This window comes from Porcisia hertigi, chromosome 28 (genome assembly GCF_017918235.1).
Source record: "Porcisia hertigi strain C119 chromosome 28, whole genome shotgun sequence".
Classification (NCBI taxonomy): Eukaryota; Euglenozoa; class Kinetoplastea; order Trypanosomatida; family Trypanosomatidae; genus Porcisia; species Porcisia hertigi.
Genome location: NC_090587.1, coordinates 1,096,737 through 1,108,245, shown reverse-complemented (window position 1 = coordinate 1,108,245; position 11,509 = coordinate 1,096,737). Strand labels below are relative to the sequence as shown.

The 11,509-nt window shown below is 58.0% G+C and overlaps 3 protein-coding genes across 3 annotated transcripts; all 3 read right to left on the bottom strand.

The window, feature by feature from the left end:
* Positions 1-235: 235 nt before the first annotated feature.
* Positions 236-1,249, bottom strand: JKF63_03666 (uncharacterized protein; the record flags this gene model as incomplete). Its single annotated transcript, XM_067899666.1, has 1 exon — positions 236-1,249. The coding sequence occupies one exon, from the start codon at positions 1,247-1,249 to the stop codon at positions 236-238; it is 1,014 nt and encodes a 337-aa protein (XP_067755905.1).
* Positions 1,250-2,613: 1,364 nt separating this feature from the next.
* JKF63_03665 (uncharacterized protein) lies at positions 2,614-6,687 on the bottom strand (the record flags this gene model as incomplete). The annotated part of the gene is made up of 1 exon (XM_067899665.1): positions 2,614-6,687. The coding sequence occupies one exon, from the start codon at positions 6,685-6,687 to the stop codon at positions 2,614-2,616; it is 4,074 nt and encodes a 1,357-aa protein (XP_067755904.1).
* A 1,531-nt stretch (positions 6,688-8,218) lies between these two features.
* JKF63_03664 (uncharacterized protein) lies at positions 8,219-10,861 on the bottom strand (the record flags this gene model as incomplete). The annotated part of the gene is made up of 1 exon (XM_067899664.1): positions 8,219-10,861. The coding sequence occupies one exon, from the start codon at positions 10,859-10,861 to the stop codon at positions 8,219-8,221; it is 2,643 nt and encodes an 880-aa protein (XP_067755903.1).
* Positions 10,862-11,509: the final 648 nt, after the last annotated feature.

The following is an 11,509-nucleotide window of genomic DNA, read 5'->3' as shown; positions in this document are numbered from 1 at the left end:
GCTCCTTTCCATCCTACATTGTGTCCTTCATGACGGGGGGAAGGAGGGGTTGCCTGTGTGTGTGTGTGTGTGTGTATGTTACTATTACCGATGGCATCTCTCTGCTTACTCGATCTTTATATATATATATATATATGTAATGCATATGTTGCGTGCGTAGATGTGCAAGACAACCTTGGGAGAGGGGGAGGGGGGATCACTCTGCGTAATGCGTGAGTGAAGAGCGAGAGTGCAACTACGCCGTTGTAGTACCACCCTCCACACCATTCGCCCCAACACCAGCCTCCTCGAGCGCTGACCCCGCCATCGGGAGCTGCTCTGGCTTTATCAGACGCCGTCGTGCAAAAGTCAGGTAGGCACTGTGGCCTTTCGACATGAGGCTCGCACGAAACTTGATGCAGTCGTGATCGTGTGCATCGCGGGCACGCTTGAAGACGGGATCGAAAAACTTTGTCAGGGCCTCCACTGTACGGATGTCGACAAAGTGGTGCGGAGCAGCCCGCAGGGCCTCTACTGTTCGCTGGGTTTGCTCCATGCAAGGCGAAAAGGTGCACAGCATTCCGCCCTCTTTGAGCACGTGGCAAACATTTTCAACGGCCGCCCACGGCGCGGGAACATCAAGGAAGATGGCGTCTACAGATCCGGCCGGCACGCCAAAGCCGGCGCGGGGCGCGTCCATCGCTGCGACATCCGCATCAACACCGTCGACGACGTCTGCTGGGCCGGTGCTAGTCGTGCACACGTCGCGCCATTGGCTGCATACCAGGTGCGAGTTGAGGCCGTTTCGGCGAAACTCAGCACGCGCCTCCAGGCAGCGCTGCTTATGGAAGTCACACGTGTACACGCACCCGTTCGGAGCCACCGCCTTGGCCAAAGAGTGTGTCAAGCTGCCGCTACCGGTCCCCGCCTCCACGACCTTCTTACCAGGGCCAAGGCGCAAGTTCAAGAGGATCACGGCTATGTCAGTTGCGTAAATTATCTGCGTGCGGTGAGGCACCGCTTGCGTCCACATGTCTGCGCTGTTCTGCAGAATGAGCACCGATGACTCTCGTGGGTCGCTCTTGAGATTGCTGCGCCCCTTGAAGAAGGTGCCGAGGGAATGGCCAATGATGTCGTCGTGGTCGAACTTGCCAGCCTTGCAGTGCAACACGGCGCCGCGCTGCAGCACGAGTGGAGTGATGTTCTGGTGTCCGTGTACGACTAGCACTACATCGCCTTCCTTGGCTATGGTGCCGCGAGAAGCAAGCATATTGTGTGCAAGTGTGTGTGTGTGTGTGTGTGCGTACCAAGTGAGCGGTTCGTTTATTCACTCTCCTCCCTCTCTCTTTCCTCCAACGATGGAGTACGCAAGCGAAACAAAAAAAAGTGTAGAAAATCACCTGTGGAGCGCTGACGCTGAGTGTGACGAGAGTAATCGGGCGGTGGGGGGAGGGGGGAGGAAGGGGGGCACGTTGCCGCCGTCGCGGAGGTCCTCGACACTAAATGTGGGTGTAGGATGAGTGCCCCTCCCCGCAGACACACACAGACACAATGTATGAAAAGGAGGACCGCAGAGAGAGGGAGATGAGGAAGTCGAAGAAGTAAAGACAACACGAGTGTGTTCAAGAGCCAAAGAGAGGAAGGACAGCCAAACCCCGGCATGACTAACTCGTACGCATGAGATCACGCCAACTATACCTGCGGAGAGGATAGGACAAGATGCAGCAAAGTGGCACAGTAAGAGTAGAACAAGAACGAAACCAAGGGCCCATAGCAGCAGCAGCAGCAACAGCAGCGAGTACAAAGCTGACATCCCCTCATGTTGAGCATCGGGCCACATGAAGTAGAAAGAACCAAGGAAGCGTACCGGCACCAGGAATTGTCACACGCGGTATCCTCCCACCATTGACCTTTCCGTGTGTGGACAATGGATCCGACGGACTTCAATGCAGAGCACCGTGTTGATGATCGCAGAGCGTGAGCAAGACACCTGTGGATTTCTCACGAGCGAGTTTTGTGTCCCTATAGAAGAAGGGAGGGAGGGGGGGGGGGGGGGGGGGGGGGGGTAGAGTGGAGAAGATGCAGCTACTTCAACTGCTGCAGATGCACACACAGAGACACACACACAGACATTTTCACAGACACCTACACACACACACACAAATGTACACATATATACATATCTACAATAAAAATGAGACACGATCACTTGTATATATATATATATAGACATACATGCGTGTACATATAGTGATCTGAAGAGTACAAGATAAAGCAGCGGGGGAAAATAAATAAAAACACACGCATACCGGGGGCACAAACATCTGCACCGTTGTGGTGCAGATGATCCTCTGCTCTGGAAACTGTGTAAGTGTATGCCTGTGTGCGTGTGTGCGTGTGTGTGTCTGTGTGTGTGCGTGTGTGTCTTGGAGACGAAGAAGGGCGATGGTCATGACCGAGTAATGAACTGCTGAAGGGGTACACGGGAGGGGGGGGAAGGGGGGATCGCGTTGATGCTGATCTCGCGGAAGCAGATCAAAGTGGTGGTGAACAGGCAAATGAAGTACCTCCCCCGCCACCTCTGCTCCATCCTCGGTGTCCTTGCATCCTTGACTAGCCAAGACATTCGTCACCTCATCTACTGTGATGATGGTGGCGCTGGGATAAAAGTGTATCCCACTTTCTCGAGAGGTTGCAGGACAGTGCTCCGCCATGCCCCCTCTCTTTGAAGCCACCAACGATATTGGCCTTCCTGCTCTGCTGTAGAGGAGAGGCCCTCGCACTGTCCAGAATCGAGGGCTGTTTTGCCTGTGGTGGCACCTTGGCCAAGGAGGCAGCAGTAGCGGCGTTCATAGATGACAAGTAACGAGGCTGATTACAAGTCATGGAATCCACCATGTCCCGCTGTGGCGCACCGCGGACATTGCGGTGATGGCTACGTGCGCTGTGTGCACGTGTGCTTGGCGAGGATGTCATGGCAGCATGCACACCGGCATGCAGGGCAGATCGGCTGCGGCGATGATGATGCCGAGACCGCTGCTGCTGCTGCAAAGCCTCTCTCGTCAGAGAGTCGAGACGCTCACTAAGGCGCGACAAGACGAGTCTGAGCTCTTCTTCCCGTCTGCTGGTTACTAGACTGCCGGTGCCCTGCGTACTTGGCTCGCCTCCCTCATACCTGTGATCGTGCTGTGAGGCACTCCCAACGGTGGTGGGGTTCACGTGACTGTGTTGCTGAACCTCCGCCTCCCGCCGCCGATGCAGCTGCCACGCCTCACGGGCGGCCTCAAGCGAAGCTTGACGCTGCTGGAGAGAGCGCTGTTGGTGCTCATATGACAGAATCGCTTCGCCGGTGCTCAGAACACCAGTTGTCATCGAGAGACCGCGAGACAACATTCCAGTTTGGAGCGGTGGTACGCCAGCGCGGGTAGGGAGCTGCCAAGGAGAATCCTCAAAAGCCATAGGGATCGTCGGCGTACCCTGCAGCGATGTACCAGCAGGGGCCGAAACAATAGGGCTCGGCTGGTGATGAAGTGCGTATGGTGTTGATGTCCTGTACGTTGCCACTCCTCCAGGAACGGCAGCTTCGACTAGCACCTGCCGTCGCGGAGTGCCCAAGCTGGTTGACGAGTACGATTGCTGCGGCTGTGATGGCCGAAGTGCTTGTGCCTTGCCTCGCCATGCCTGCAGCTCGGCCTCGAGAGCAAGCTCCTGGGCACGGTAGCCCTTTTCGATGGCCTGCATCGACGTCTCGTGTGTAGCTCGCAGGAGACCGTCTGCTGGCGGCATACTCGCCACGATCGACGCATCGGGCGGAGGCAAAGGGGTGGAAGCGGGTGGGAAAAAAGGCTGCTGGACTCCGGCGGTCGCGCAGGCTGCCGCGAGATCAGCAACCTCTTTCCTCAGCACCTCCACATGCTGCTCCATACGTCGCCGTTCTGCCTGCAGCGCTGACTGCTTTTCCTCCAGCGCTGCTCGCCGTTCGGCTTGGTCGCGCTTCCTGGTCAACCACTCAGCCTGCCGATCAGCAACCTGCTTCATCACATGTGCGCAGAGCGCCGCTGTTCTCGACGCACACTCTAGAGTATCGGCCCTGGCGAAGGGCTCCGCGGCCCCCTGGCCCTTATCGCCAAACGTCCCAGTCCCGCTCGCTGACGCTTGGATCTGTTCCTCCTCAGCTGCCTTATAGGCCAGCACCTCCTCCTCCACCTCCGCCTTGATGGCGCCTCGCTCCTCGTCGTACCGCGCCGCCAGACGCGCCATCGTTGCCGCATGATCGGCGGCCAGCTTCGCCCTCTCCGCGGCCACGGCGGCATCTAGACGATCTTGGATAAAGGCCTCGCGTGCCCCCTGCTGCTCCCGTGCCTGGCGAGCGGCCGTCTCTATCCTTCGCCGCTCGTACGCATCCATCGCCAGCTGGTGATCAGCAAGCGCCTTGTCGCGCTTCGCCTCGGCCTCAGCACGCATGCGGTCATAACGTGCGGTGGCCTCCTGGATGTAGAAATCTATCTCTGTGTCCACTGCTTGAGCGACCAGGGCGCTCTGCAGCGTTTCTGTCGTTGCCCTCGCCGCATCAGCGACTTCGCGCGCGTACTGAGTTTTCATATTCTCCTCTATTTTGGTGTAAAGCGCTCTTTTCGCTTCGAGCTCCGCAGCGTGGGCGGCCTTCAGCTGCTCTAAAGTGGTCGGCCCGCTACCGCTGCCGCCCTTGTGTGCTGTGGCTACGACGTCGCTCGTGTCAGACGCGTGACTCTTTGAGGATGAGGTGGAGGGCAAGAGCGTCTCGACAGCCGCCAGCGCTGCCTCGCGGTCGGTGCGCAACTTCAACAGTCGTTCTTGGCGTTCTTTGCCACACGCAAGGCGGACACGGTTCAGCTCCTGCGTAAACGCAGCACTGAGGGTCACGGAAGCGGGCTGTGCACCACGACCCTGGGGAGTGACGACACCCAGCCGATTGGATGGGCACGATGCAGCTCGGTTCAGCGGATCGGCCGGCTTGGCATCTGTCGAGCCAAGCTGCGCCGCCTGTTGTGCGATTTCGATCTGCTTGGTCAACTCTGCCAAAGTTGATTCGCCGTCAGTGCGTACATCCGACTGCTCTCGCGTCGCGGCCGCCTCGATGTCCCGCAGCTGGAACGCCTTCGCGGTGGCAACGCACGCTAATCGCTCGCCAAGAGATTCATGGCATGGCGGTGGCGACGAGACGGTTGTTGGGGGTGTGGCAGCTGACACGCTAGCACTCGTGGGCGTCACTACATCCGCGAGCGTTTCCTCCAAGTCCTTCAGCTGCCCTTCCAGTCGCTTTCGCTGAGTCTCGGTCTGCAGCGCCAGTGCGCGCTCCTCCATGTCGAATTTTCGCTGCCATGTCTGCCGTGTCGCCGTGATCTTGCGCTGCTCCTCCTCGCGAATCTTCTGCATAGCGACAGCGTGGACAGATCGCGCATTAGCCATAGCAGCCTGCTGCTGCTTCTCGGCTTCTGCCTCCACCACAGCGCGTTGCTTTGCTAGCGCTGTCTTCAGCTCAGCCTCGATGGCGGCTCGCTGCGTGTTGCCGGAGGTGGCGCGAGCGGCTTCCGCCTCCAGCTTTTGTAGCTTCGTTGCGTTCGACTCCGCCTCACGCTCAAGTAAGCGCAGCTCGTCACCGTACCTCTCCTCACATGCACTGCGTGTCTGCTGCAAACGACGCTTCCGCGCCTCTTCCTCCTCCTGCGATGACGCGGCGCGGCGCGCGGCGTCTGCGCTGCGTATCTCCGCAGCATCTTTGTCAAAGTTGCACTGTAGAGTCGACATGACGCCTCGATGTGCGTCCTCGATCTTGGTCCTCTCTGTCTCTAAAGCTCTCTGCATCTCCCGATGCACACGCTCCTCCAAGGCGCGCTCGGCTTCTGAAAGAAGACGGGATGGGCCAGAAGGCGGCCTTTCTTGAATCCCGACCTTTTTCGGCCCTAGACTGGCAGAAATCAACGCAGATTTGCTGTCAGTGATACCTGTGGTGGACGACAAGGCACCAGTACTTTGAGGGGTTGTCGTCTTTGTGCGTGGTGCCGCTTCTGTTCCCCGCCGCTGCTGCTGCTGTTGCTGAGAAGGTGGGTAGTGCATGACGGGTTTGACTTCGTTGTGGGCATTGCCGGAGCCAGCGCCCTTCGTGCCGGCACTGGTCGACGCCACGGCAGCACTGGGCCCTGGTGCAAGGCTGAGCCCTCCATCTCGCCGCAGCACACCTGCGTCCGTCATCATAACATGTGTCTGCCGCACCGCTGGGGGTGTGCTAGTGTACACACTACTACTAAGCCCACCGGTGCTCCGGGCAGCGGCAGTGCCAGTGGACGCTGATTCTGGCGTGCGAGAGCGAGCCTTCTCCTCCTGGAACCGCTGGCGAAAGATTTGGTCCATCGGGTGATCCCAGCTGCTCTCGCCTGTCTTGAAGTTGAAGTAGTAAACGTCGCCATCGCCTGTGCTGCACGGCTTCCACTCCTTTGGCAGTGGCGTCTTGAGGGCATCGCGTGCAAGCCACAGAAACTCCGAGTCCTGCGGCAGCTTCATGCCAATCCAGTCGGCAAACTCGAGCAACTCCTCCTCGGTTGGCTCGTAGTTCGCATCGATGTGATCATCCAGCACCTGTGAAACGGTGCCGTCGTCAGCGACGTACGTCTCACCGGCCTTGGGCACCACGACATCGGTGTCGTGCTTCACTCTTCTAACAGGGGGCATGTAACGTCTAAGCCAGAAACATACATGTGAAGATGATAGAGTGTACACAAGGGAGACGGGGGAGTGGGGGGCCAGTGAACGAAGAGGGGAGGGTGCGAGAGAGAGAGAGTAGTCAGCGGCAACTGCTACTAACCTTCCCCACCCCCGAAAAAAAATGTAAGAAAAAAAGAGTGAGTGTGTGGTGGACACCCAGGAGCAGACACGGCAAGAAAAGATGACGGCAGTGTCGATCCACCTACAGCAGATGATAATGATGATGGTTGGCCCGCTCCAACCCCAATAAACGTGGCTATAAGCACCAAAACATTGGGCGACCAGTGGAGCAACAGTAAAAACAGATGAGACGACAACAAAAGAATTTTTTTTGGAGACAGTGGGCAAAGAGAAGAACAAACTTCTCGCAGCAATTCTGCCGTACAACACAACAGGCGATTGGGGGGAGGGAGAAAAGGAGGGCGGAGGGCGGAGGGCGGAAGACCACCAGTAGGCAACGAGGATCCGCTGGGATATCACACTCGAGGGCTGCTGAAACCCCTGCCCGGCAGATGAACGGCTTAGACGCCTTCATTGCTGCAGGTCGCTTCAACGCAAGCGCCAGTCAAGACCCAAGCGCCGACACCAGCAGCGCTACACAGCCCTCGATCCACATATTGTTGAGCTTTTGCACCCTGTCACCACCAGATGTGGCTTGGCATTTCAAAGGGATGGGGCGGGAGGCCGCTTCGCGTCCTCACATGATGAGTGCCGGACCCATCCCTCCACGGAACCCCCACCCCATCAGTGCTGTGGTGTGTGCCCCCCCCCCCCAAACCACCTGTCATACGCGAATAGAATCAAAAGGGAGAACACGAAGTAAGCCCAGAAACGGGGTGAGGGAGACTTGAGCCCGAGTAAAGACAATGAATCGATCAGTCGGGGCTGTAGAAGGCCGTGCAGTTATAAAGGAGGGAAAACACACAATAGAGAGCAAGAGAGCTTCGAACACATTTGGCGCTCACATGCCCAGTTTATTCCAGTACCCGATGAGGTATGGTGCGGCTGGAGAAAACAGACACCTCCATCACCCCCCCCCCACACACACTACTCCCATATGTCTCGCTTACCTAATCTAGCGGTCACTCCACACAGGAAAAAAAGGGGGTGTCTAGGGGGGTAACGAAAGCCGTGCAAGAGCGGCCTTTGAATGCTCAAAGGAAACGTGTGTGTGTGTGGGGGGGGGGGGGAGGGGGGGGGAGGGAATCCTGGTCGATAAAGTTTGGGGGGCCGGGTTGCCTTACTAACAGAGGTACAAACAGACGTAGTGTATGGTATGTGTAAGCCACAGCCGCAACAGAGGCATGCGTTCCTTTCTATGCTTGCCCACACACACACGCGACCACCCATTCCCGCACAAACGCACAGGAAAACTAAATGTAGTAACAGCTGCAGTGGCATGAAGAAGGAGTGAAACTGTGCTCGTCTCCCTGCCCTGCACCTCCCCCCTCCCCTCCCCTCCCCTCGCCCCCTCGCCTCCCCTCGCTCCATGTGTGCGTCACTGTGTCTCATCGGGGTTGAAGTTGGGGTCCAAATACACGCGCGGAGGGTCGCCCTCATGCATGTCCACCTCCAACAGCTTCCCCTCCTTGACAAGCTTCGAGAGAACCAGGTTTACGTAGCGCAACTCCGCCTCCAGCAACGGCCTGTTTAGCGACTTCATTTGCTCGAGGTACCACGTGACCAACTCTTGCCGCGTCGGTGCAGCGTCGTCGCCCAGAGATTTCAGGTGCGCCACGAGCCTGTTTACAATCGCGAAGTAGTGATCTGCCTTGATGCTCACCTTTCGCCGAGGGGCGGCCGCCGAAGCCGACGAGACGGAGGCCGGCTCATCAGCGCGGCCTTTCTGTCCGTTTGCACCAGCGCCGCTATCGGTGACGCGACCCTTGTCAATACTCTGCTCGCCTACTGCCGACAGGGCAGACAAGCTGCCGCTCGCCGCATCTGGCTCCTCCTTTACAATGGTGCCCTGCCCTTCGCAAGGACTGTCATCGATGGCGCCGCCGACTAGCTCCACCTCCGTCATATCCAGTGTGGAGAGGGACTGCCGCATCAACTCCAGCGCCACTTCGACGTGAGTAGGCCGAACCTCATCGCTCATGTGAACCTTTGCAGTCGCCTCAGATAACCGGATAATGCTCTCCAGCAGACGCGTCGTCACGCGGTACACCTTGCTGCGATTCGAAAGCGCGTCTTGCAGCCTCATGTCACGGTACGCAACGACAATGAGCTGTGACGCCTCGGGTGTGAGGCGCGGCGTCAGTGAGCGCGCGTAGCGCAGGTACAGTTGGAAGTCCTCTGTAGTGAAAGGCGACCGCACTGCCGCGCCGCCAAAGCGGTGCAGCCGCAGCAGTTGATTCGCTATGGCGAAGTCGGCGTCGTCGCCAGAGTCGTCAACAATAACAAACATGAGGTCAAAACGTGACATGATCGGCGCCGTCATGGCGATGTTTTTTTGCAGAGGGAGGCGACGGTCGTACTTGCCGCCGATCGGGTTCAAGGCTGCCAGCAGCGACGTTTTAGCGTTCAAGGTCGCCTTGATGCCCGCCTTGGCAATGGAGATGGTCTGCTGCTCCATGGCCTCGTGGATCGCCACCTGGTCCTTCATCTCCATTTTGTCGAACTCGTCAATGCAGCAGATGCCGCGGTCGCTGAGCATGAGTGCACCGGCCTCGATTGTGCGCTCACCCGTTTCCGCGTCTCGCGTCACCGTCGCCGTCAAACCGCTGGCCGTGGACGCCTTACCACTTGTGTATACCCCGCGTGGCATGTTTGCTGAAACCCACTTGAGAAATTGTGACTTGGCCGTCGATGGGTCGCCGACGATGCAAACGTTGATGTCGCCTCGCAAAGTAATGCGCTCAATCGTCATCTTCGAGACACCACCGACCATTTGAAGGAGGAGCCCCAGTTTCACAACGTCATGCTTGAACACGTTTGGCGCGATGCACGACGTAAGTGCCTTCAGCAAGCCGTCGTGGCGGCGCATCTGTTGTACTCGCTCCCGCTCCGCAGGCGTGAGCACCACCTCCTCCCGCTCCGCTGCCCCATCCGTCGCCTCCTTCACCGCTTGTGTCATTTTGCGGTCGTCGCCATTTCCATCTGCGATGGTGGTGGCGAGAAAGCACATGCGGTAGTTTAGGTCTCGCACGCCTAGTGCGCGCAGCCCAGTAGCGCCCTCCATATCCGTCTGCGCGTCTTGCTGCGCCCTCTGGCCACCCGTCAGCTGCCGCTGCACTTCACGCCGGTTGGCCAGATTGAACAACTTTGCCACCTCTGGTACAACGATGGCGCACCCGACGGCAATGATACGGTCGCCTGGTTTTGCCACCTCCACCGCGTCGGCGCGCACAATCACCTCCATCGTGCGTGGCATGCACCCGGCAGGAATGTTGTTGGCGTCCTCCTGCATGCGCAGCTTTTGCCAGTCACCGAAGCGCGTTTGCGGGTGATTCGGGATCAGTTGAAACTTATTCTTGTTCTCACACTGAGTATTTCGACAGGTGGGCGGCTCGGTGTATTGAAACTGTTGCTCGATGGGTAGACTCTCGGTGCCGCAGTCGCTGCAACGGAACACACCAACGAGCAACTCGGGGCGTACCTGCGACGTGCGCGTCACGACACCCTTGATAGCGCAAAGCTGTCCTACCAATGACGCCCGTAGCGAGCGAATCGTTATACATCGAGGCACGTTGGAGAAAACAAGACTAGGGTGGCACTTGCCGCGGTTCGCGTACTCCTCGCCGTAGTACTGCAAGAGGACCTGATGAAGGGCTTCGTTGACGAACGGGGAGAAGCGCTGGAAGTCCGACTCCAGCACTGCGGCGGCGTCCTCGTCGAAGCGGAGGAAATCCGACCAACGAACCACACAGGTTGACCAGCTGGTTGAGGTGCTGATGCGCTCCAACTGCGCGACTACGTAACCAAGAGATGACAGCGCGCCAGACACGGCATCGCCACCAGACGCCGCTGCAACGCCAAGGTTTGGATTTGTACGGAGTAAGGGATCGATGAGGCGACTGAGGAAGAGGTGCACTGCCTCACGCACATGAATACCATCTGTGTCCACCTCGAACACCGGAGACGCCTCCACAGTGGGCTGCGGGAGTGCTGGGTCATCGCGAATATCGGGTGGATTCATTATAATTGCCTCCTCCCTCCCCTCACTCCCCACCTTGGCTTCCTCTGAACGTGGGAGAAAGAAAAGCTAAAACTCACGACCTCCAAATTGAGTGGAGAGTGCCTGAGCCCTCCCCTCTCTGCCTCTCTGTAGGAGTATGAGTCCGTCTATGGTGTTTATTGGTAATCTATAAGTGTAATTAAGGGGATCCCAAAGAAATTGTGTGCGTGTGTGAGGAGGGGGAGGGGGGGGGATACTTTAGCGGTACTCTCGAAGATACGCATGTGTACACCTGTATGTGGGAGAAATCCGCCTCGGCATTCCTCCTCACACCCCACAGCGTGACCACGCGCGAGAATTGAAGGGCCGTGGGACTGCGCTGTCGCGTCGGAAGAAGCGCAAAACAGAAATGAGGGGCGATTGGGTGGGAAGAAAGAATTAAAAAAACGCCAAATGCCTGCCGCTTTTGCGGTGTGATGATGTTCGCTTCGCAGTGGCTTTTTTTTTGATGAGAAATCGCTTTGTCAGGGTGGAGTGCGTGTGCGTGCGTTTGTGGGTGGATGGGGTGGGGGTGGGAGGGGGGAAGGGGGAGGGAGGGAGAGGCGTAGACGGAGAGAAGCAAAGAAGCGTCGGGAAACGAAAAGAGACGACGACAAGAGAACATCAGCA